The sequence below is a fragment of the Phoenix dactylifera genome, chromosome 3 (genome assembly GCF_009389715.1).
Source record: "Phoenix dactylifera cultivar Barhee BC4 chromosome 3, palm_55x_up_171113_PBpolish2nd_filt_p, whole genome shotgun sequence".
Classification (NCBI taxonomy): domain Eukaryota; kingdom Viridiplantae; phylum Streptophyta; class Magnoliopsida; order Arecales; family Arecaceae; genus Phoenix; species Phoenix dactylifera.
The window spans coordinates 3,629,773-3,655,856 of record NC_052394.1 but is presented as its reverse complement, the minus strand read 5'-3'; the positions used below and the strand labels follow the sequence as shown (position 1 = coordinate 3,655,856).

The following is a 26,084-nucleotide window of genomic DNA, read 5'->3' as shown; positions in this document are numbered from 1 at the left end:
ACCTTCCAGGTTGGCCAGGGACATCTGGGGTACCCCGTCCGCTCTTGTAGCGCCCATTTTCGTATCCTGGGTACCCCCACCCCCTGGCTTCCTGAAGGTGAATTTTGATGGTAGTTTGGCAGCTGACGGAAGTGGTGGAGGTGTAGGCTTCGTCATCCGTGATCATGATGCCAGGTTAGTGGCACTGGGGGGGCAGCGGATTTTCGATGCATCGGTGGTATGTGCGGAGCTCCGAGCCGCATGGGAGGGCATATCTTATGCGAGACGGATATTGCATGCCGACCGCGTCATTCTTGAGGGCGACTCAGCCACTGTGATTGATTGGATTAGGGGTCGAGGTCGTGCAGGTGAGGGTAGACCGCTACTCATGGATATTCGCGGACTTTTGCAGGCGTGTGAAACCCATCAGGCTACACACGTCTACAGGGAAGCGAATTGTGCAGCCGATTGGGTCGCTTCCTATGCGGCTCACCACTCTGGTGGCTTTATTGTGCGGGAGCCCGACACTGTGCCGGAGTCTCTTTTAGATTTACTTGCTTCTGATTTTGTAGGCCGTATTCATACCCGTAGGGTGTGAGCCGCCGTTGCACCAAAAAAAAAAAAAAAAATATTGATTGAGGCGTGATGTTCACGATTTGCTAATTTTGCCTTGAATCTTTATTGGATTCCTGAGCACGTAGGTTATTTACTTTTTTTTTTGTTTTCCTTCGCCAGGTAAAAAAGGCTGAAGATTATATAAAGGCTATTTGAATTTCATCTTCCTTCAATGTGGAACTAAAAAAAGTATATAAGATAAAAAAAAAAATAGACTTAAAAGTTTGAAATACTCCAACAGAGGGCGACAACCATATGCATACATCCTTGGGTATGGCTATTGAGCTACACCTTACCCTGATCCAGCCCAACAAGATCCTTAACCTGAGGTCCCATTAGGCCATTTGCCTTTCCGGTCTGCATGTCTAACTTGTAATTGATTCTGCATGCCTGGTTATTTTGAGCAGAACCACGATAAAAGCCGCTCTAGTACAACAAGTGATTTAACAGGACAAGAAAGAAATTAGAGTGCGTCGAGCTTGATGAAACCGGACAAACGCAAGCAGGAGAACATCCTATAATAAATAGCCAAAAGCGGGGTATTGTATACAACGAGCGGCGCATCATTAAGGGTTTTTTTTTTCTTTCTAAAAATAAAAGTACCATATATAACATATCCGGATACATACAGCTAAAAAAATCAAAAAACAATACATTTCGAAGAGCACTAGACAACTTCGCCTCTTCCACTCTGAGGTGGTCTCCGAAATGGTTGGCAACAAAAAAAGCCGCCCAATCTACGGCTTCATTGGCATTTCTAAATATATGCTTCGCCTGAAGTACTATCCCACTACAAACCATCGTCCGGGTATCTCTTAAAAGCGGATGGTGATCACCGACCCCTTCCGAAACCTGCAGAATCCAGCCAATGATTGTCGCAACATCTCGAAAAGCACCGGACAACTTCGCCTCTCCCACTCCGAGGTGGTCTCTGAAATGGTTGGCAACAAAAGAAGCTGCCCAATCTATGGCTCCATTGGCCTCTCTAAACACATGCTTCGCCTGAAGTACTATCCCACTACAAACCATGGTCCGGATATCTCTTAGAAGCGGATAGTGATCGCCGATCCCTCCCGAAACCTGCAGAATCCAGCCAATGATCGCCGCAGAGTCACCCTTCAAATGAACCTCTCTCTCCTGCAAGGCACGCCGTACGTAGCACAATCTAAACCAGGCCGCTCTCAGCTCCGTCTCTGGCACCGAGATGTCGAACAAACGGCAACCCTCACAGTTTAGATGATGGTGACGCAAGTTAGCCGTTGTGGAAAAGTTTACAGGGAAACTTTGCAATTAGCAACACGAGATTTCAGCCTTGGATATTAGAAGTGCACTCCAACATCAATGGCAGTGTAACTCCATTGTCAACAGCTTTTCGTTACCATTTATCTTGCTCCTCCATACTTATCGATTTCCTCTATTGCAGCAGTAGAGTCACGAAAGGAAGGGGCGCTAGAAGAGTTCCAATTTTTTTAGTTCAAGCGTGTCGAGTCAAAACCCTGGTTTATAACAGAGGTGAACTTGCCGCACAGTTGGGACCTGTAAGATGGCTATAACAGAAAAAATTGTTATTATGCCAAAATTAACTAAAACAAGAAAATAATAAGAAAAATAAAAAAAATACATTAATTCTAAATGCACTCGGAATCGACCTCTCTGTCAACGTGGACGCGCCGATCTATAGAAGTTCACCACATAGTCATTAAGGGCACCCTAAAATATTCAAACCTTCTCCCGCGGCCTGCCATTAAAGCTCGGACAACGATCCCGCATGCACAACGCACGGGTGGCTACCAAACTGTTATGGTGCGTGACCGTCCTACTTGATAATTGACGCCAACCCTCGCCTATATAAGCTGTGCCCGAGGGACGTCCAGGTATGTGCTCTTGACATCCCCCACACGCGCATTGCCACTATCCCTCTCAAATCTCTACGGTTTTATGAAGATCCTTATCTAACTTTGGCATCGGAAGATCCCTCGATGGACAAACTCCAATAACTAAACTTGTTTTTTTTTATTTCAGGTCGGACAGCTTGCATCAAATCTTTCATCCGAGCACCACCACACCACCAATCACTCTTAAGCTTAGAGCTAGACCGGCTGGTAGCCTAGACCGACCTTGCGGTCCAACCTGAGTCTTTGTCGACCTCATCAGCACCACTCTTAAAGCGCCTCATGGTTGGGCCGAATCTTTGGCGGAATTAATATATATCCAAACCACAATATCAAAGATGCAGTCTTCTCTCAAGAATTTTTCAGCCCACTTCACTCCCAAAGCATGCATTTTCTTCAACAAAGGAAGGTGTTCCTTCCAGTCACCTGCAAGACAGTCAAGACCATGCAATCTTGATATAGCACCAGAATGTTCTTTTTTGCCTGCAAAATGATGTTACTTATTTAAAGATATAGCACAAAACCACCATGATAGAACTAGGGGTGGAGGCCAGTTAAAAACTTGGATGTTTGATTAAAATGCCAGACCTTGGGATAGAGATCGATCAGTCAAGACAGCATATGCATCTAATATCTCCATGGCCGCATTCTGTTCCTCTCACGATGTATGGCAATCTCATGAAGAGCTTGGGCCCACAACTCCACGTTCTTTTGGCACCAACAGCAGTCTTTCTGTTCTTATCATGGCGTTTTGATGCATCAGAACTAATTCCAGACTCTGCAAATCCATGATGGTCATGCTGCGTGTTATGTTTGTCCTTCAAACCAGAATCAGCCAGAATTCCTATGGATATTTCTTGTTCCTTTCAAAATCATAAGAATCTCTCGTTTGATCTTCTGATCACTCAGTGGAAAAATAAGTATGCATCACGAAGAACCTTGCATCCTTTGGGAAAGTCATTTTTAAGACAGTTTGGCCTCTGCTGACTCATGTTTGGTCCAAGAACCTGCATAACGTAAGTCACTCTCATGGAAGCGGGATGGAAGCAGAGTTCCCAGGGCTCATTCCTTGGTCGCAATTTCCAGTGATTTACCTGCTGCATTGATACAATCCCTGAATTATCTAAACATCATCCAATTTGTCAACACTGGAATTTTAGTTTCGGGCATTGTAGTATACCTGCAAGGAGGTGTAGAGGGCCGCAAATGGTGTGTGTCTCGTGCAAGGAGGTCTGGTGTGTGTCTGTAAATCGTAGCCGTCGATCTGGTCCGGCGATAGATGTTTTGAAAATCTTTAAAAAAAATAATAAAAAAAAAAAGAGATCTGATTCCAAAACATCATGTGGCTGCTGGGATTCGAGCCCAGGTCTCCACGGCCACAACGTGGAATTCTAACCACTAAACTACAGCCACAGGTGGATACAAGGTTCATCTGGATTTTATAAATATACGTTAACAGGGATCAGAACCTCCCCTTCAAAAGGCATTGGAAGAAAATAATTCTGGAGTCCGTAAAGAATTTGAAGAAAACTTTAAATTTCAAGATTCATTTTAAAGAGACAAGGATTCCTGCTGCAAATTTTAGATTTCAAACATTTTTCGGAGGGCTATATATTGTAAGAGTGCATTGGCAATTTAGTCTGACAAAGAAATGATAGAAATATGATATCACAAGCATTGTAAATTGTCCATGATTCTAAGTGATCAAGCTAATTGTTGCTGCAGAAATTCGATCCGACCTTGGCACTAAGTGAGATGCTGGTCGTCTGCAGATCCGTCAAATCTCCAAAAGTAAGATCACGACTTTTTTTTAGTGCCAACCTATTGCTGCAAAATTCAACCTGACCTTGGTGCCAAGGGGGGTATAGGGATGGAGAGCTAGGAGGGTTGTCTATTGAGGCCAGTAAGGTTGTCCTAAGGTTTAGCGCTAGTCTTCAAGCTATTGTAAAAAAAAGCTGTGTGATGTTGGTCATGCTTGGTTTAGTGCTCCTATGCTTGATCCGACCTATAAAAACATGGAAATCCACTTGCCTAAGAGTGTTTGGCAAAAACCCACCAATGCCTTTGTCAGGTGCTAACATTAAGGAATAGATGGACTTTGAGATAGCAAAAAGGCACCATGGTGGTAGAGCTGAGAAGAATTTACTTAGAGGGCCCTCGAGTATGCTTTATATGGACAAGGGTTGGCGCCCATTGTTAAGCAAATTGGATATATGTGTTGGCTGTTATAGTAACAGCCCGCACATTTTGCCCAAAAATCATTCCCATGTATTTTTCCTGCGCGAATAGTTTGCATGTTGCACACGTAAGGAAACTATTTGTAATCGTAGGCCGAACTATCACAAATTGGAGAAAAGTTTGATATTTGAAAAACTTTCTATGTGCCTTCAGCCTTTTAGGTCGACCATATAGTGGGCTCTCACTGATTAGCTTGCGACTGCTTGGCGAACTCTTCTTGCCACATCAGCTTTGGTCAGTTCCAAGGTATATCACTAACTATATTGTATTGAGTGCAAATTTGTAAAGGGCATTCATTTTAAAATAAATATGATGTATAACATTGTCTTTTCTACATTTTGCATGTTATTTTGCCCGAGTCATGTAAAATACCTTATCCGGTTATCCACAGTGTAACATCAAACTAACTATTGCATGTTTGCCGATCCTTGCATGACGTGGTTAGGAAAATTCAGAGTTCTAATGTGAAGTCGATCTATCAGCTGAAGCTCCCTGGAGATTATATATTTGACTTGATTTTGATGCCATGCGCGCCCTGAAAAGGTTAGAATTTTCACTTGGCTGGCCTCCAAAGACAAATTTCTCATATCGCCAAAGTTGATTAAAAGAAATTGAACTATGACTTATACCGAGGTTAATTACTGAATTAACGATACCGGAAGACAAGAATAAGCCCTAGCGGTTGTTAAGGCATCTAAATTAAATTTTTGTTGAAACATTGATGGAGATAGCTTCATCCCAAACATTTTCCCATGGATGAGAATAAATTTACAGTAGCTTTGTCTGTCCATAGAAGAGATAGGCTTCCTAGAGCAAAGTTAGAAGCCTAGGACTAGTAGAGGTAGTGCAATTAAGTCAATCATATGGTGCTTTCTGTGAGCATTTGTACCCGACAATAAAGTAATAAAGCGAGGAAGCCAATCGACATATCCACCATGCATCTAAATTGACGTTTCAAATCCACTATCACTACTTTATTCAACTTGATGGAGTGCTAGCAATTATGTAAATGCTTCTAGATCATCTTTCCAGATAAATTTCAATTTTGTATTAGCCCCTAAACAGGATTATGAAGCCCATGCAACATGGTTCCTAAGATGGCATGCAACATGTATGTATGGTGCAAGCCCATGCTTCATATTCCCTTGTGCGTTCCTTTATGATCTTTTTTTTTTTTTTTTTTTTGATTAAAAGCGACATTCGTATAGTTCTCACATGAGTACAATCTGCCAAATCAAGAGAAAGAAAATAATACACTGCCAAATCAAGAGAAAGAAAATAATACAACAGGTAGGGCATATCTCCCAGTCTATAGCCATTCATCCTAGTGCAGCCATATTGACAAGGAGAAATACTAAAAGAATTTTGCAACTATCAAACATTAATTAGCTCTTCAAGTTATATAACTAATGTTGGAATGACAGTTCATTTCCAATATATAATCAATTTTTATTATGCAAATATAATTATAATTATGGTAGTTCCATTCTTTCCATGCAACGGCTAAATAATCTCTTATTGTAGCTCCAAAATTCAAAGTTTTTTTTTCTTTTGATATGGTAAATGACATAGAATATAACCGCTATTAATACATAAAGGCGCACCATAAGCCTTGCTGATGGTGACAACCACACAATGAAAGCGCTTGAAGATTTTTTTTTTTTTTTAACCCCTCTACTTCCTCACAATTTTACAATGCTAGTGGGGATGGATGTTTCACCTATCGGTTCACCGAACTTCTAGAAGAAATTGATTATCATATGTTATGATACCGTAAGCGACTAATTGGGTGCCGCACCCTTTCGCATTGAGTATAATAATAGGTTTGATCACCTTGCGTCAAGCTTCTTGCCTCAATCTCGAGCATGATTAGGGTGCAATTTGGGTTCCGTTTTAGGTTCTTACAGAGAAGCCCATATTTGTAACGTATGAAAGATCTTTGGCCGTTAGTTACACGTCGCACTTCAAGGAGGCGCTGCTGACCTGCCACGTCACCTCTCCAACCGGGTGCTCCGTTCGCGCAACATCTGACCGAGGACGACGTTCAAACGCGCTGACGCGATCTGGCCGTTAGCGCCCGACTATCCGGCGGTTAATATCGTTGGGCCCCACACCGATCGGTGGGCGTCTGACGGTGGGCCCCAAGCGAAACCTCCTACCAGCTGTCCTGCGTCCTTCCAAATACGATCCCGTCAAATCCGAAACGGCAAGTCAAAACCTTGACGTCAGCTATCCAGCTGTACATCTTGCTTGCAGCGTGCTCCGCACGAGCCGTGTAATGACAGTCTAACGGGTATTAGTATAGCGAGGGCCCACAAAATGCTGTAACCGCTTGTATCTTTCCATTGCGTAATTAAGGATCGAGATTATGAAACGGTGATAACAAAAACCGAGCGCCGTTAAAGTCGACGTTGGTAACGGCACTCTATCATAACGCTATTGGTTTTACCGAGCAACGGACAAATGTACGGTTTAGGGGGGGCGACGGAATGAACCCTTTCAACCGTATCGCTGCCGTTATGGGTTCCGTTGAGCCGTTACGCCGGCCTTTTTGAACGGATCGATGGCGTTACGATAGCAAGAGTACGGTGTGAGGCTCGCACGTGGGAGGGTGACGGTGTGGAAGCGGTTGGGGGCGTGACGTACTGGATTTTTGTTTGATATGATGTCCGGGACCGTCGAAGCGGTGGACCCGTCAACTGGACGTTCCACATCTGTGAGCTGGAGAGCCTGCCTCTTTTCTAAAGGCGATCAAATGATAACGGTCCCCTCACCGGCCGGTGCTTGATATCTCACCTGCCCATCGTTTAGGTTCGCTCTTGGTGGAACAAGGGAAGAGTATGTTGTGGTCGCTTCTAATATTCTAATATGACATGGCTGTTGAATTGGACGTTGGACCTCTCCTACCTGTAATTTATGGAGGACAGCGTCATGCCTGCAACCAAGGCCCTGTCCGTCTTCACGTATTCAAAACCAACGGACCCGTCCTTGTCCTAAAAGAATAATTGTCATTAATATGTGACGACCGGATGGTTGCTATCCTTGTGGATCTTAATAACAGCCACTTTCTGGGGCTTTTAGAGTAGATACTGGTGGTGGTGGTGTAATAAGTTTGTTGAGCTAATTAACTTGGCAGTGCTGAATGACTATACATCTCAACTTAGTTACTATTCTAATGCTGTCAGAAAAAACTGTATTTTTCTTCAGACGCCCATCCGATACAAGCATTAAACATTTGAACATGAATTTCTTGGCTAAAATATGGCCCCCCCAAAAAAAAGATAACGATAAGTTGGGATGTTACAACGCTCATTCGTCGTTGTTTCAGAAAGTAAATCGAGTCCAGTAACCGCCCTGCACTGGCAACCCACGGCCCGGTGCCGCTCAAACACGGCGATGGATATAAATACCCCTGTTTTAAACCTCTACAACTGCCGTCCTGTCCTGCTTTTTGATGATCAGAGAGGCCAAAACGGAGCGAAAGAAAGAGAGGAGTGTGTATAAAAGAAAAGAGAGAGAAGGGAGGGGGAGCCCACGCGGTATTGGGGGGAGGTTTTACTGGTGAGCGGTTTACGGTTCATGCCAGCCAGCCAACCAAACCCACCCTTTCTCAAAAGGGAAACGGTTGTGGAAAATGGGAATCCAAAACCAAAGCGGTCCCCTCTCTCTCCTCTCTTCCCCGCCCCGCTTCTTTTAAAGTACGGCCATCACTAAACCGCAAAAAATAAACAAACAAACCAACGAACCGAACCCTTCTTCCCAGTCGCCCAATGCCCTCTATCACTAGTACTATTTTTATATGTATAAGGGAAGGAAGAACAGAATAGAATACGAAACCAAGAACAGAGACTGAGCCTATCCACATCCGAGAGGAAGGAGAGGAGGAATAAGAGAAGGATCGATAGGAGAAGAGGAGAAGAGAGAAGGGGATGGTAGTGATGGAAGGTGGGGGAGTGGGGAGAGTGGATGGGGAGCAGCGGATCAAAGGGTCGTGGAGCCCAGAGGAGGACGCCCAGCTAATGCGGCTGGTGGATCGTCACGGTCCCCGGAATTGGACTCTGATTAGCTCGGGGATTCCCGGGCGGTCCGGCAAGTCATGCCGCCTCCGTTGGTGTAACCAGCTCAGCCCCGCCGTCCACCACCGCCCCTTCACTCCCGCCGAGGACGCCGCCATCGTCGCCGCCCACGCCAAGTACGGCAACAAGTGGGCCACCATCGCCCGACTCCTCCCCGGCCGCACCGACAACGCTATCAAGAATCACTGGAACTCCACCCTCCGCCGCCGTCGCCGGGCCGCCCTCGCCGCCGGGCCACTTCCTGTACCAGCGCCCCTCCCCGCCGACTCCACCGACCCCGATGAGTCCGACTCGGAGTCGGCGGCGAAGCGGCCGTGCAGGAGGGATGAAGCCGGCGGGAGCAACGTGGCGACGGTGGTGGCGGCGCTGCCTGCTGCTCCTCCGCCGCCGCCGCCGCCGCCGCCGATGGCGCCGATCCCGGCGGATCCGATGACGTCGCTGACGCTGTGCCCCCCGGGGGAGGGCGGTGCCGGTGGCGGCGGACGGGACCAGAGGGAAGGGCTGGGGGATGCCGAGATGAGGGAGATGTGCTTGGTGTCGATAATGCGGGAGATGATCGCCGAGGAGGTGAGGAGTTACATCAACAGACTGCTATCGGAGGGCGGCGCCGCCACCCCCATCATCGTCAAGTCCGACTCCGCATCCAACCCTCAGTATTAGATCTCCTCCCTCCACCTCTTTCCTCTCTCTTTAATAACAGTTCGTGTCGCATGTAAATTAAATAGAACGAAGCGTTCGAGTCTTCTCCTCTTCCTATTTATAAATCAAGCCAGCCCGGAAAGTGGGCTGCGAATGTCCATCGAAATGTTAATAAAGAATATCCTGGATGTTTTATTTTATTTTAGCAGAGTAGTCAATATTTTACATGCTTTTGAGAGAGAGAGAGAAAAAAAAAAAAACTTGAAATTTAGGTGAAGAGAAGAGCTAGCTCTCGTGGTTCGTGACAATATGTTCTTGTAAGTTGTTAGAATGCTCTTACCCCATGGCAAGGGAAAGTGATGACAGCCTATAATTATATTTTGCTATTTATTTGTGCCTCTTGGGTAAGCTTCCTTCCTACTTTGATAGGATTCCATGTCGACACTACCTTGCTCCCGACAAGGGTTTAGTGAATTAGTTAATATTGTTTGGATTCAAAGTTCTCACTGAATCATTTATTGAATTGTGTTTCTCTTAGTATGAAATTATCCAGAGTTGATGATCATAGTATGCCTTGTTACTTCCAGCAGGCTTTCGATATTATAATATCATTTTCACTGTTAAATGATCTGGTTAATTATAATTGAGCAAACCAATTAATCAAGAGTCATTCAGTTGTTCATGACTTTCTTGATTAATTCATGTAAATGACTTATTCTAACAAGCATGACAAACAAAGTAATAGTGCTTTGTGATTGTTTATCATTGCGCTGCTCCAATCCTTCTTCTTACTGGGCAAATCTATATATAAATTATTATTTTTCTATAATTTATATCATCATATTTGATTCAGTTTTCTAAACTCTTTCTGAGCTTTTGGTGCATTCTCTTGATTTCTTTTGAATGCTATCTTGGCCTCCAGCAGATGCAAGTGTTGTTCCCAGAAGCGAAAGGTTAGAGAAAAGAACAAAATAGAAGGGAAAAGAAAATAGCTTTTTTTCTTCTTGTTTGCATGCATAAGAGACCGAAAAAAAATATATTTGAATTGTCCAGTTTAGGTACAAAAAAAGAATAAAAAACTTATTTCGAACATCTGGAGTCTCTTCAAATTTATCTATTTTGGAGAGAACAAAATTATAGATTTAGAAAGAATTAACTTGTCGCCATTTCTTTCCAATTCTCTTCATGTTATTCCTTATTTTCCGAACCAAACAAGATAAACTCATTTTCTCGTCTTCTATCTGTTTCTCTCAATTCAAACAGGGTGTAAAGGACTGACGAGTATAAGAATTGTAAATCGAAATCTTGTATGTGTTAAAATGATGTATGGAACCCAGTGAAGATGTTAAGAAGAGAACCCAATGGAGATGTTAAGCAGTCTCTTGTCAATGCAGAGGGATATTGTGAAGAGATCATTACTCTGGAGAGTGCGTAGGCAGATCCTTTGTTGCTGCCTGGCTCTTGGGTAGGTGTGTTCATACTCTTATTCATGTTCTCATGGTATCTCCATAGAGATATGAGAAGGTTTTGGAAAACCAACGACTGTCAGCTGGTTGCCACGCATCCCTCCGTGCGAGAGATCCATTAGTTAAAACATCTGCAATCTGATGCTTTATAAATTATTAATATTCTTTATTTTTGTTGAAAATCTAAGATCTGCTGTCACAGTAATTATTCATTAAAGAGTATATGATTGGATCTTTTTTTGTAACTTGTTGGACGGATCATAGACTTCAAGGAGGATGCATGAAGAGAATGTAGTGCTGGCACCAGCACGTTAATTGGTTAATACTTATTATGATGAACATGAAGCATTAGGAAGCATTATTAATTCATTGATTAAGCTCGGCCATTGAAGAAAGCAGTCTTGGGCTTAAGTTTGCAACGTGATAGGGGCTAGGCCTGTAGTTGGGCCGCGGATTTGATGGCCGACAGTTAAAGGAGGGAAGAAGGACCAAAAGAAAAATTTCTTGAATATAGTATCCTAAGAGTAGTAGTGTGATTCCAGGAGCCTTTGCCTCTTGCTTGGAAAGACATTTGTGGATACCATATCCGGAGAGACCACCCTAGATAGGGCTTCTTCTATGCTCTCCTTGAGAGAGCTCAAACACATGCCTGCGTTGCCCTCCTTCCTGTATAGAATGAACACATTCTTTACTCTCCCTCCCAACGAGGTCATGTCTGCTCTGATTGTCCTGAGACTCAGACCATGGAATGCTTGGATGAGGTCAGTGAATAAATCCGGCCGGTCTTCGCAGCAAATGGAAGCCCTTATTATGTAGAGGTGGCCATTGCCTTGCTTGCATTCTACTGTCACCTCATTCACTTCTGTTGGGACTTGGAAGCCTTTGCCAATGGCACTTGCCTTTCTCTTGAGATCCTTCACTTGTTCAATCACGCTACCCAGCAAAGAAGCCTTGTCCATCTGCATTTGAGACAAGAATTTGTTTGGTTTGGTTAGACTTGGTTAAACCCATACTAGTGAAATTAGATTTGTATTGTTGCCATGACAAGAACAGGGGTAAACCAGCATCTCATGATGTTGAAAATGGCCGCATTTTAGGATGCTGCAAGAAGCACTATTGACCCACAAACCATGCATGTGCACTGATTGGTTAGTAGTTAATGATATTTTGATCTCGATATAGTTTTTCGATTATTCTTTTATAGTTACAACCCTAGGAGTTTTTGATAATGCAATTCTAAATGCATACCAGCAATAACTCTATTTCAATCTTTTATTTTGAAACTCAGTAGTTACTGGCTTTACAAAAGGCATGAGCCAACTCTCTGCTTGTAGATTTTCATCATTATCACAAAAGCAATAACTCTTTGTAAAGGAAATCCTTATTTACCGGAAAAAAGTAAAGGAAATTCTTAAGGAACTAAGCTTAAAAACTGTAAAGTAATGACCAATAACTGACCTATTACTAAAAGGTTCTTTCCCCTCCTAGTTAAGGAACTCTCTAAGAGATGTCTACTATAATACCTAGGATTGGTTTGTAATAACTAGCCTGAAAAAAAAAAACCAGGGCACTTCTGTCTGTCTAGTTATTGTTAAGCAGCAAATAGCAGCACAAGGGAACCCACTTCAGTTATTTTTTGGCCTAGCATTGTAGTATTACTGATATTGCACTCTTAATTACTTTACAAACAGAAAAGAAAAAGGCAAAGTAGAGCCAAAATTGTGACACACTCTGTTAATGATTGGAGCTAATTCCCCAGTGCAAAGTCATCTAGCTCACGGAAGCTATGGAAATGGTATGGAGAACCACTACATCTTAGTCAGAACTTTGAATCTAATTATGAAGATTACCTTGTCAGCATCTGGAATCATGCGCCTTAGAGTAGAAAGATGGGCATTAATCCTCTCTCTTCTTCTCCTCTCAGCCTCGCTGTGGATCTTTTTCAGGGCCCTGGCCGCTGTTGCACTCCTCCCGGTCACCGATGACGAGGAGGGGTAGGAAGCCCCGAAATCTAGAAAGGGTGGAGCTGAGCTGGTGGGGCGAGGGAGAAGCAGAGAGCCTTTGTAAAGTGAGGGCAAACTGATTCGTTTTTTCCCCTCCTGCGACCAGCCATAAGGAGGAAAGTATTGAGCCATGGAACCAACCTTCTAACCATCAGCTGTTCCCTTCCAATGACTGCGTTGAACACAAGCACTACTGAGATGCTTGAAGTCGCTCTAATACCTACATCCTTTTCTCTTTGTTTAGCTCTTTGTCTCCGCTTAATCATTCGCTGCCCCCAACTACGTTCCCTAGTCTTGTTTCCCAATGGAATGCCTTGATAGGGGTATGATGATGAGTGGTGCTAATTGTGAGAAAAGACGGCCATGATTGGAGGGCAATTCCAACCCTCAAGTGCTAAAGGTTGAACCCCACCAGTTAGCACACTCTATGCGGCCTTGTTTTGTTGCGTTTTGTCTCGTTGCCAAGTGCCAACTCTTTCACGCGTCGGCAGGGAGTCCTTCCATCCTTCCCTCGCGTGAATGAGTGGAAGGAAAGCAGACTCCGGCACCCCAGAAGTCTAGGGAGTCTGAAACTATGGGCAGCCTTGTTTCAGAAAAGGGGCCGTTAAGTCCCCTTTTTCTCGGCTCCAGCTTGACTACTTTACCTGCTCGTGGGCCGGACCTAGCATGAAGTCTTCCGGAAGTGTGTTTGGTGCTATACTTTACGAGACGGATGATGAAGCATCTTTTTGGTCATGAAAGCACCCCGAACTATTCCCACTGAGCGTTTTTTTTTTTTTTTGCTTTGGCAGATACTTCATACAATGTGTGTACAAATACACACAATAAAAACAAAAAACACAAGCTTGCGGAGTGCTTGTGGCAGCTCTCCCTCTTCTGAACAGAGAATTTATCCTAAGTGGTGGGCCGCGTAGACAGCCACCCAGTCGGCCGCCTTGTTGGCTTCTCTAAATACATGCTTGGTTTGGAATACCACCCCATCCCTCATCATCATCCCTATGTCCCAGATCAAAGGGTGGTCAATGCTCTCGCCCCTCGGCCCCCTCGAATCCATCCGATAACCGTGGCCGAATCGCTCTTCAGAATAATCGAACTAGCCTGCAGCACCTATTGCGTATGTTGGAGACCTGCCCAGGCAGCCCGCAACTCTACCCCGGAAACCGACGTGTCAAACAAATGGCAGTCGCCTGCTGCCACTATCCTGAAGTGCGGGCTCCATATAACAAAGACCGCACCGCCCCACATACCTCCATCCAGCACCGACCCATCGAAGTTGATCTTGAGGAAGTTCAAAGGTGGGGGCTCTCAGATGAAAAACACCGTCTAAGGAGCTATTTGAGAAGAGAGGAAACTTCAAATGTCCCGTGCTGCCAAAGGTCTATCTGAAGAAATGGTGAGTCTGATCGCTATCGTCTGCATTTGAGCGGACTCCGCAGTAAATCTCCGAGCGTGATTTTTAGCCACCAAAATTGTAACACCTCGTACCGAGAGCTGACGTTGGTGTAGGTAACAAGTTATTATTCTAGAGGCAGAGGTGAAAAAAGTAAAGCTTTCTACCATAAGAGTGTGGCAAGGAGAAGGAGGAGGAGGATGGAATAAAAAGAATTAATTGATAAGCTGGTATCCTCATGCATCTGTCCAAATAGATAGCCTTGTCACATCATAACTGTCGAACTGCATGACCGTATATTATGCAACATTTGCTTGACTGCATGCATGCATGCTTTCAGAACATTTAATTGCCACTTGGTCACAGCCACGAGTCAGGCGGACGAACAAATTTTATAGGATAGCAGAAGAGCTTTTGTTATCTGAAACAAAACAACGAACCCTTGCTTGAGAGATTCTCTGTACCTCAAAGAAGACTCATTGGCGACAAGTAACTTTTAGATTACTTGATAGAAAATTGTTTGATTTCTTATTAAAAATAAATTTAAAAATACTGCAATCTCAAGGAATTAAGACCAGATGATGTTGAAGATTCTATATCTTCAAACTCAACAATCTAATTAAAAGTCAAGATCGGGTTGAAACATGGTCTAGTTGCCTATTTCTCTCTGGACCAGGACCATGTCATTTTCTTGGCTTGCCCTTTCTTCGGAAATAAGTAGATGACAGATGGATCGATGTCATTTTAGAGTAATCAATAAAAGCAAGCTGAATTTTTAAGGGCTAGGTGAGTTGGTGAAGTCACTGATATTATCTAGGTTTGATCCTGCTCTCATCTTAATTTCGATCAGAGTTCCTCTTATGCTTGGTCTATAAGCTGAATTTTTAAGGGCTAGGTGAGTTGGTGAAGTCAGTGATATTAGACACCAGGATCTAGGTTTGATCCTGCTCTCATCTTAATTTCGATCAGAGTTCCTCTTATGCTTGGTCTAGTTACCTATTACTCTCTAGAGCATAACACAACAAGTGGTAAGGACCTGATTGAAGATTTTCCTTTCGTTTTGTCACACTGCATTAGAACTGATGTAGAGGGCATTTCTTTCATATGGTGATTTACCTTGCCTCCTGCTACCAAAAAAAAAAGGTGGGAAGGGCCAAGCAATCTTGAATGTCTCCAGCTAAGATCTCCATTAATGGTGGTGGGAGCAAAAGGACATTTTCTACATTTAATTAGTATTTGCAAGGATAGGTACATTGACTAATGGTAAGTTGTTGCAAAAGGCGAACTAACTTCATAAGTGATTCAGCAGTCTCATTTAAGGCATCGTGCAACTTCAGTTATAAGCCAACATGTCATGTACAATGTTATTGTCAAGCAAGTTCTCTTGTGGACCTCACAATTATTGTTCATGATGGTCCAGAAAATTAGCCCATAGAATGATATCCTAATTTAACTTTTCTCCTCAGCAGTCTAAGATATACATCGTATAATTGACACCAAAGGGAGAAGAGATGTTTTTTTTTGAAAAAGAAAATTCATGTCACTCTACTCATTCATAAAAGCGAGATCTTTGAGCATTAACTACTATAAGTATGGTAAAAAATAAGCCTGATGACATGCATGGCCAGATTGGTCCAGCTCACGATAAACATGGCAACCCAGGTATATCCCAAATGCTCCAAGGCAATTAGATCGCCACCACCCTTACCAACCTAGAAGTCAGGATGAGCAGCCAAAAGGTGGCCAACCTCTGAAGTCATATGTCACCCGATGTGAAGCCTCGCAGCTTGAGCATACATTCTTTTAACTCAACGTCTGCTTCGAGCTGAGCTAAACCCTCTTAAATCGACTGATGGTTTTCTTGCTCTATACAGAAAAGCATTCCCTCCATCATGCCGGGAGCGAAGATTATCATAATAACCTCCAATAGTTTACACCAAATCTTCAAGCAATTACGGCACAATCCCAAACAGTTACAGCTATTGCTATAAAGCCCCTACAAAAAAGATGCAACTCTAGTACCGGCATTATAAATTCTGCCATCGCTATCGAGCTTTTTATTCTTTTATCTTTTTTTCTTCTTCTTCCTCATCAAAAGACCCAATTACTCTTTAACCCTTTTATCTTCAAAAGGTAGTCCAGTAATTCTCTAATAACCGGGGGGTATGTTTTGGGCTTAGAGTTCAGAATTCCCGTCAATCGGTTATTGATCCTTATCATCTTCGTATCTTTGATGTACCAGCTTCAATTTCTTAATCAATAGGTGATAGTTTTCTGTTAAACTAAATACTCTTTTTCGTCGGAGAAACCACGAAAATGTACGGTAACACCGGGGAATTGTCGGAAACCAGTCTCCTCTTAAGGTTTCGAATTCTTGACACGGTTTGCACACGTTTCTTAACACGTTCCGAGCTTCCCATTCTAGAAGGAAATAAAATGGAATGCCACCATCATTGAGGCTTCGGAGAAACCTGGGAAACAATTTCACCTCACATAGCCTTGGAGCATCTCGCCTCATTGATTTCTACTAGGATAGGACAAAAGTTCCACCTATCGTCAGTCAGCCATCAATCATGACATCATCATCGGCGTTAAAAACGGCGTCAATTTGACTCTTTATGCCATTAAACCATTGCGTTCGCCCACCGCAAAATCCGGTATTGATTACTAAAATCCAGACCATCCAATTTCTGCTCCATGTCCTCGTCAAACGTCCATCATTGCAGACGTCACCGTGGTCTGGAAGGTCTTCATCGCGTGCCGGCTTTTTAATCCTCCCAAAACTCCACGTTCAGGAGACCAAGCCCGTGTACGACCTCGTCCCTCCCCTTCCAAACCTATAATTTCCCTGCATGCCTCGACGTTTCCTGCAACTTTACGTGCACTCTCTCTATATATATCGATACATATAGCTCTGGTGTACCCATATCCAATTGCCTTCTCATCTTTCTCCTGCTCCTCGCTTTCCTCTACAATCTCTTTAAAAAAAATCTCAGCATACAAAACGCTTAATTGGAATGGCTTCCTTCTTGCATTCTAAGGCAGAGAAAGAAGCTGCTACTCCTCTCGATTCATTAGCTTTGGAAAAGATCCGCGATCATCGGGAAGTCGAACAGGTCTTTGGCCAATTCGATGTGGATGGCGATGGGAAGATCTCCCCGGCTGAGCTTCGGCTCACCATGATGAGGACCGTCGGAGAGGAGTTGAACCTCGAGGAGGCCGAAGCGGTGGTGAGGTCGGCCGATAAGGATGGCGATGGGTTGTTGGACTTGGAGGAGTTTGTGGGGTTGGTAGGGGTGGAGGGAGAGGAGGAGAAGGAGAGGGAGCTGAGAGAAGCATTTGGGATGTATGAGATGGAAGGGGAGGGGTGCATCACGCCCAGGAGCCTGAAGCGGATGCTGAGCCGGTTGGGCGCGTCCAGGGAGCTGGAGGAGTGCCGGGCCATGATTTGTAGGTTTGACCTTAATGGGGATGGGGTGCTTAGCTTTGACGAGTTTAAAGTCATGATGATGTCGTCCTAGAAGCAGTACCTATACCTACATCTTTGACTTCTCAAAGCGTTTATCGGGATATGTCATAAATTGGGTTTGGGTTGAGATTTCAACTCATTGTTTGTATTCTTTAATTATTTTTTTTTAAAGTTTTGTATTCATAGCACTATTGTTTGATCGTATATTCTTCTCTTAGTTATCTTCATGTCACGAGTTTAAAATTTCCACTACAGATCTATTAGTGTCACAATCTAAGATTTCATCCAAAAGCAAAGTTATTTGAGTTTTTTTTATTCTATATAAATATCTAAAATCTATACAGGACTAAACACACGCTTGTACATATTCTCATAATAAATATGTCGTATCCGTTGAACATTTTTCATAAGTGAGGTGGTGACTGTCTGCATCGGTATGGAATAGAATTGTATCACATGTAAGCATAACCCCATTATAAGATTTTTAAGTTGGTCAAAATTATTTTTTATGTTTTTCATTTGGGAGTTGTTTGGTTGTTTGAAGGTAGACAAGTTGCAAATCCAAGTATTGCAATTGGAGTTGCAAAATGTCTTGTTAGAAATCTTGAAATTCTAGAATTTATTAGATTCCTGCATTCCTTGTTTCACAAGTCATTTAGTTTGTAATATACTTTTCACCATAGGTATCATACAATGCAAACTTTGTTTGATGCAATCATACAACGGAAACCATGAGAACTCCGAGCCAGATCCAAACACAGCACTTCTCCAGGAGCAACTAGATTTGCTCCATGGTCCTCATGATGCGCATACACAGCACTTCTCTCCTCTACTTCCTTGCTCAGCTGACTCATACATGAGTAAGAAACCAACAATTTGAGCAAATTGATCAATCACGAGGTCTAGCTTGAGGTCTAAAGATAGGTTTTTCGGAGGTCAAGAAGATCGGATCCTCGGAGAAATTAAGCTGAAATGAACATTGGAAAACCACAACACTGATGAAACTGATATAGTACAAGAATCTAGATAAGAGAGAGGATCAAAATCAACAATTTGAGCATATGTGAGAATGGTAAACTTGTTTACATTGTCAGCATATAAAGTAGCACATTATATCTTCAAAAAAGAAGAATAATAAAAATAAACTAACCCATTTTGTGAGGTCAAAATATACATCTGACAGCCAACAAATTTAACTAGATGAAGCTCTCTATTATGCTTGTCTCACAGTCTTCAACAATCAGTGAACTGTGTTTTGCCTGGACTCCATGAGATGGAAGCAAGCATGGAGCGAAAGAAAGTTGGTGCCATAATGTTAGGCATGGACAGACCACACTTCAAAATCATCATACAGTTTGACTACCACTGTTTCTTCTTGCAAGAATTCATAAGTAGCTGGGCATCAGTAGATGTTCATCAAGCATTCTGTGAAATATAAATAAAGGAAGCAAAATAACTCAGTCAAAACATACCCAAAAGGAAATAAGCATGAACTAGCTGCAATCATTTTCTGCAGCAAAACCCATTGATATAGTACGTACAAGTAATTTTTTTCCAGAGAGAGGTCAACAACTCATTTTTCCTTTTGTTCTTGTATCTTTCTATGGCCCGAGGATCCAAAATTATCTATCCATCCATTAAAGACTATGCTCCTCACAACCTAACAACATGTTGAACTGAAGCTTCTTTATCATAACATAAAGAGCAATTTTGCATCTTTGATAAATAACATTATCAGTCACTATCAAAAAAGATGAGTAACATTGTCAGTTTACTTTCCATTTCTTGAAGAGGAGGAAATCATGCATTTAATAATCCAGCTCCTTTCTTCTGACAACATGAATGAAATTGTCATTTGAACCAATTCAACATCTGTCACTAATGAATCATAGAGGAGCTTGTTTGTGTTCGTTTTGTTTGAAGATGATCAATAACTTCACGGGTGCAGAAGAAAACTATTTTTCTTTCCTTAAACATAAGAGTTCATACCAACTTCAAGCAATAAAGAGTGAGGCAGATTTAAGAGATCATTGGGTCCTCTGCAATTTTTGCTAAGAAAAGCATATATTACATCAATCACAAATTTCTTGATGAGGGAGGATGATTTCTTTGCCCTGGCATATGAATGTCCCAGAATGTAGACCACACCAGATTCCTTGGCTTTCAAAATCTCCAAAGATTCATCCTTACAAAAAGAACCTTCCATAAGCCTGAAGTCCCCTGGTTTCACTAGATATGTATCTGAGGAAGACAGCAAATCCTGCTCAAATTTTTGACCTGTTACAGATGGCACAAAAATATCAGGACATTCAGGATTTGATACCCTTAAGTCGTAAGTTATTCCTTTGTTTAGTGCCTGCAAGTTGTCTTCCATCTCCACAAATGCTAAAATTTTAGACACCAGTATATTCTCAAAATCATAAATATCTTGCTGCAGATCTTTGTAACCGTAACGAACTATACATCTGAAGATATGAAACTCCTTTGGCCCTATCCTGCCTATAAGAAATCGCTCCCCTTCAGAAACAAAGGGAACTTGGACAGATTTGATACACACAAAAACCAAGATCTGATGAAATGCAGGCAAGTTTGTTGCAAAATGTCCAAAAACAGCTGGCACCCCAGTTACCAAATCACCATAGACAAGTCCAATTCCCGGCACCCGAACCATTCCTAGTGTGGGCCCCAGAACCAAAATTCTGTTTACTGAGACCTTATTCTCCAAATCAAATTCATGCTTTTTCAATGTCCCATAGTTCCATATGTACATCACACTCATAAAGATCATAGAGAGAACAATTGGGATCCAACCCCCTTCTGGAATCTTGATGAAGGAAGCTGAGATGTATAGCAATTCTATAGATCCAAAAAACACAAGAAAAGCTATAGCCATCATTATCTTCTGTTTCCATGCAATTATTATCACCAAAGACATCAAGCAAGTGGTCACAAAGATGACAATCGTGACAGCAAACCCTGCCAATCAGGCCAATAATCAGATCAGGTATTCATGAACATCTAGAGTCAGATAAATGGTTATACAAAAAAACATTTTGTTAAAGGATAAGAACTGTACCATATGCATGGCCGATGGTGTTGGTGTTCCTCAAACCAATAGTGACGGCTAAGCAGAGACACATGAGAATCCAATTGACTTCAGGAATATATATCTGCCCATAAATTTGGTTTGAAGTATGGACAATTTTTACACGAGGGAAGCAACTCAGGGAACAACACTGGCTTATGATAGAAAAGGTTGCTGATATCACAGCCTGACTTCCAACTATTGCTGCAAGAGTGGCCACTACGAAGACAGGCCAAAAAACAGCTTCTGTATATTGTGAAAGCTTCTGTAAGTAGATATCACAACATCAAATACATTGAAATGAACAAGTTAAAACCATTGACAATATTTCCTGCCTGGTATAGCTTTGTAGAAGCTTCGTTGAATATCTTCATGGTGTTTAGAAAGAAATGCAGCTTCACCCATATAAGCAAGAATAAGACAGGGATATACCAGAAAAGAAAATGCCATCTGAAATTACACGTGTCATTTAAGTATAAGGATGCAAATTAACAAGAAGATATAAAGATCAAAAACTATGAAGGAAAGAAGCAATTACCTTGATTGAACGTGGAGAGAAATGACCCAAATTGGCAAACATTGTCTCAGCACCTGAAGTAGTTAATTATATAGAATTAAACAATATGAGCACTTTTGGATTCTTCAATTCATTTAATATAGTAGAAGAAAAGGTTCTTTACAGATTTAGCAAATTTAGAGAAATCTATAGCGAGTAAAAGTACCTGTAATACAGAGCACCACTCCTCCTAGCGACACCCAGCCTTCTATGCCCGTACTTTTGAGGAATCTAAACATATATAACGGTGAAAGGGCACGGATAATACTTTGATTCCATCGAAATATATTATAAATACCAATACCACTAATGCATAGAAGCCATGCTGTGACTATTGGTGCAAACAAAAAACCAACTCGGTGTGTCCCATGATGCTGGAGCGAGAAGAGACCCACCAAGATTGCACAAGAGATTGCCACAATGTAATCTGGAAAAGTAACAACTAAATGAAACTGCTTTACCTTAAAAACAAGTCATGACTGTGCATGCACTATAATAAAAAGGAAGGGAAATCAATTGGGGGTCCAAATGTACTTACTCTCATGGAGATGTGTGATTTTCACTCCAACACCCGAGACTGCAGAAAGAACTGAAAAAAATCCACGCAAACTTCTGTTGAGTTTAAACCTAAAGGAAAAAATATATAAAATAAATATTGTCTCAATTATGAGGAATTATTATTTCAGTACTTGCACTGCTTAGACTTTGAATGAGGTTCGGATTCAACTAAAATAGAGACTAGCGGTTTCCAACTGACCAGCATATTCCAAATTGTCCTTAAAACATGATGGACTCAAAAATAACCCACCCACCCCCAACCAAAAAAAAGAGATTGAGGGAAGAAAAAGAATACATTTTAAAAAAAAATAAAAAAGGTATTGCACAGCATATTAGTGGTAGCCCTAGAAAAACTTCTAAGAAAGTTATAAACCATTTAAAAACTTTCTTTGAGACTTAATCAATAATTTTATACATGTTATCGCTGTGCAGAGAACATTAATGCTTTTTGTATTAATTATTTTACCAACTTGGGAAGAAATCTTTCATGTCTTTGCTTGAAGCATAGAAACTGTGTTCATTTAGAGTTTCAATGTACACATTAATCTCATTTTGAGCAATGGAGGCCATGGAGGTTTCAGAATTTACGAGGATATTATGTGAGGAGAAAACAGCAGTGAAATAAGAAGAGCACACAAATTATTGCACAGAAAATACATTCAGCAAGAATTGACCTACTCCTATAAATTATCTGCTTCTAGAAAAAGATCGATGACAAAAATTGATCACCTATAACATTGTATTGGCATAGGCAAAGGAAAGCAAACTTCACAACCACCGAGTAGCAGCAACTATAAATAATAGGCTATTTGCTGGATGTTATATCAACATATTGAATATTTGACATGTAACTTACCTGAGATTGCTGGGGTAAGCACCCCATCACCAATTGTCATACAAGTTCCCAGCAGAACAACTATAAGCAGACCATTTCGGAACCTTGGATGTTTTTTGAATAACTCCTTGAGCATAGAACTCTGCCACGTGTCTGCAGCACCTTCCATGTTACAGGTTAACAAGCTCTCATCAGCTGCTTGCTGATTAGGTAGAAGGCATAAGTTTGCATGTCTACAAAGCAGTGAATATAGTGCAAAGGGACCACCTGATCATAAATGGCAGAGGATGAAAGCCATTAGTTACAGCAAAATGATCATTCAACTTTTCATATAGTGCTGATTAGGTAGAAGACATAAGTTTGCATGTCTACAAAGCAGTGAATATAGTGCAAAGGGACCACCTGATCATAAATGGCAGAGGATGAAAGCCATTAGTTACAGCAAAATGATCATTCAACTTTTCATGACAGAAAATAATACACCTTTCAGTGAAAATAAATCTTGATTCGCACAAGTTTAGTGAAGCAATTCTTCCTGTTATTGATGTCATCTAGCTTATAAATTCATTCAAAAAGTCTTTAGAGTGTATCTGTTCTTCTGAATACAACTCATCAGCAGTAAACACCAAGAGGTAAGATTTCATGAATGATTTCGACCAAAAACATTCAACGGAAAAAAGAAATGCTCAAAATCATACCTTCACCATTATCATCTGCTGACAATACGAAATAGATGTACTTGAAGAGAGGAATGAGAGTTAAGGTCCAGAAGATGAAGGAAAGCACACCAAAAACCTCCTCATCATCCTCATGAAGGCTTAATTTTCCTGAGAAGGTCGTCTTGTAAACATATAAAGGAGAAGTACTCAGATCTCCATAGACCACGCCGAGACTCTGGTAAGCAAGTGTCAAGACAGTCTTGCAGGAAGGTCTTCTCCGGCCCTGGTTCAAGTCACAGAATCGAACACAAGCTAAATTTCAATGGGATAGAAAACGGCGGCAATGCAATGTTGGCGTCGAACTAAAATAACTTTCCAGATTGAAGGCTGAAATCCAAATGGACAGCATTATTTTCTTTAGAGAGAGAGAGAGAGAGAGAGAGAGAGAGAGAGAAAGTTCATATCTTATGACCCAATTAGGGTACCAACCCTAATTCCCACGTCCTGGACAGCAATTAAATTAAGGCACAAGCAGCATCTCAAAGGAGGGAGAAAACTAAAAATAGAATGAAAGAAAAACAAAACTGGCAAGATTGAGCATGGATTCAACAATTTCTCTCTATCTTTTTTTCTTTTTCTGGTACAAGATTTAACAATGTCTTTAAGCCCACAATATTCCCAAGTGGGCTAATCCCCAACTGTCCCGTACTTTTCTAAGAAAAGAAAAGGAAAAAAAAAAGATAGAAATTAACCACGCAATAAAAACGCAAACCTTGACGAACGAAGTTTGGCTTCAAAAGACACTCATAAGAACCCACATTTACAAGTATTTGCGGAGCTTTTCCACTAAACGCAGAGCCCATCACAAACCCAAGAAAGGTGAACTCAAGACAACCAGGGGAACTCAAACCATATGCCAGTGTAAAAGGAAGATCGAGAGAGAGAGAGAGAGCAGAGAGCTTACAGCGGGAGTTGAGCCTTCCTCTGACGCAAAGGATGGTGCGTTGGCAGAGCTCATGGTGATAATGGAGTAGTAGGCAAACGAAAAGAGCTTCTGCTACCGTAGGTTGGAAAGAGAGGGGGAGCGACGGAGAGAAGGGAAGGGTGGATTTAAAGAGAGGACAGGGGAATGGGAGCGAGAGCAGCGAGTGAGCAGCGAGTGGGGTGGGAAGTAAGTCGCCAGCGACTTTCGCGTGAGCTCGGGGGAGATGTGGCACGCCCTTGACGAGAGCCTCGCTCTCCTCGCTGGACGGACCCCACGCCCCTCACGACTCCACCCCAACCCCACCCCAACCCTTCTAAAACACAGCTAATGCCCGGCCTGGTTAGTGTGGAGCGTGGACCTTGGATTTCAGCCAAAGCTAATTGGATTGCCTTTTTTTTTTTTTTTCTGCAGCTCATCTTGCGAAAAAATTCATTTGAATAAACGATGCATCATTGCCAGAGGCCCTAAGTAGTCTTTTATTTTTTGATTTTATTGACCGTATTTATATTCGTCGGATGTAAGCTGCCGTTGTACCAAAAAAAAAAACGACATAGAGCTTATGTAAGCCAAAAAAGATGGATTGAAGGAAGAATGAATAGAAAAATAAATAAATAAAGAAATAAGAGGTAGAAAGAATGATGAATTTTTTCTCCATCTTTGATATATTTGGTGAAGGATGGATGTGAATGATTTTTTTTCTATTTGGTAGAAAAGAAATAAAAAAATAAATAATATTTGTATAATATTTTTTACTAAACTACTCTTTAATTAAAAAAAATATTATTATTATTAATTTATAATATTTATTTATATTAAATAAATAAGGCAGTATACAAAATTTGTAATTTTATAATTTATAATTATATTAAAATATATAAATATTTAATTTTAATTTAATTTAATTTAATAATTGATTTCATAAATAATTATGTATGAATTAATTTATTTGTATATAGTAATTACATATATAATTAATTAAATTATAATTTAATGAGAGGTAGTGTATGCTAGTAAAAGAGCGAAGAAATGTTAGGATTTTGTCAAAAACTTAATTAAGGATAATTTTGTCGATTTAAAGATTCATTCTTTACAAAAATAAAAAAATAAAAAAATATATATTCTTTGTATGCTCCATCCATCATTCTAATTTGGGAGGATACGAATTGATAGACTAAAATGAATGTGTAATACCTTCTTTCCATCTATTCTTCTTAAAAAAAAATTTGAACCAAATGGTGGATGGAGGCAGGCTATCCATTCTTATCTTGTCAATGCTCCCCCTCATGACCCCAACCAAACATTTGGAAGAGATATCATTTACAGTATCTTCTAACCAAGTAGTCAAAGGATAGCTTGATCCTTATTCTATTTCAAAATTGAAGAGAAAAGAAAGTTAAATTTATTTCTTGAAAATGTCAGCTAGTCGTAATCTAGGTCATTGTCATGCCCACCGGATACATGAATGAGACTGCAGAGGTTTCCTATCCTTTCCCACGTCCTTGCAGTATGGAGAAATTTATATGCAAGTGCATGGCATTGTATGTCTGATATTTTTATCTGTTTGTAAGAACTAGTTTTATTTAATAATAAGAAAAGGTAACATGATGTCAAAAATATTGATGAGGTTCATACAGGGATC

The 26,084-nt window shown here is 41.4% G+C and overlaps 4 protein-coding genes and 1 non-coding gene across 7 annotated transcripts; 2 read left to right on the top strand and 3 right to left on the bottom strand.

Annotated features, from left to right (window-relative positions):
* Positions 1 to 3,827: 3,827 nt before the first annotated feature.
* Positions 3,828 to 3,899, bottom strand: TRNAH-GUG. The gene has a single exon. It is a non-coding gene; the product is annotated as a tRNA-His (tRNA).
* A 4,196-nt stretch (positions 3,900 to 8,095) lies between these two features.
* Positions 8,096 to 9,639, top strand: LOC103709203 (transcription factor MYB77-like). Its single transcript, XM_008794433.4, has one exon. It carries the CDS (start codon positions 8,654 to 8,656, stop codon positions 9,458 to 9,460), a length of 807 nt encoding a protein of 268 aa, XP_008792655.2. The 5' UTR covers positions 8,096 to 8,653; the 3' UTR covers positions 9,461 to 9,639.
* Positions 9,640 to 11,380: 1,741 nt separating this feature from the next.
* On the bottom strand, positions 11,381 to 13,302 carry LOC103709212 (transcription factor bHLH51-like). The gene is made up of 2 exons (XM_008794446.4): positions 12,756 to 13,302; positions 11,381 to 11,864 (listed from the first exon to the last, which is right to left on the bottom strand). The coding sequence occupies exons 1-2, from the start codon at positions 13,038 to 13,040 to the stop codon at positions 11,424 to 11,426; spliced, it is 726 nt and encodes a 241-aa protein (XP_008792668.2). The 5' UTR covers positions 13,041 to 13,302; the 3' UTR covers positions 11,381 to 11,423.
* A 3,907-nt stretch (positions 13,303 to 17,209) lies between these two features.
* LOC103709220 (probable calcium-binding protein CML31) lies at positions 17,210 to 17,971 on the top strand. Its single transcript, XM_008794459.3, has one exon. It carries the CDS (start codon positions 17,316 to 17,318, stop codon positions 17,817 to 17,819), a length of 504 nt encoding a protein of 167 aa, XP_008792681.1. The 5' UTR covers positions 17,210 to 17,315; the 3' UTR covers positions 17,820 to 17,971.
* An 856-nt stretch (positions 17,972 to 18,827) lies between these two features.
* LOC103709227 (potassium transporter 1) lies at positions 18,828 to 24,507 on the bottom strand. Of its 3 annotated transcripts, XR_604419.3 has the most exons (10): positions 24,425 to 24,507; positions 23,500 to 23,743; positions 22,823 to 23,068; positions 21,947 to 21,997; positions 21,575 to 21,835; positions 21,391 to 21,443; positions 21,188 to 21,302; positions 20,844 to 21,098; positions 19,309 to 20,743; positions 18,828 to 19,192 (listed from the first exon to the last, which is right to left on the bottom strand). XR_604419.3 is itself a non-coding variant. In XM_008794472.3 (9 exons), the coding sequence occupies exons 1-9, from the start codon at positions 24,476 to 24,478 to the stop codon at positions 19,737 to 19,739; spliced, it is 2,286 nt and encodes a 761-aa protein (XP_008792694.2). In that variant the 5' UTR covers positions 24,479 to 24,507; the 3' UTR covers positions 18,828 to 19,736. The 3 variants fall into 3 exon arrangements, 2 of the variants coding, with proteins under 2 accessions (XP_008792694.2, XP_038980241.1); XM_008794472.3 differs by having other exon boundaries at positions 18,828 to 20,743; XM_039124313.1 differs by having other exon boundaries at positions 18,828 to 20,743; positions 22,823 to 22,954.
* Positions 24,508 to 26,084: the final 1,577 nt, after the last annotated feature.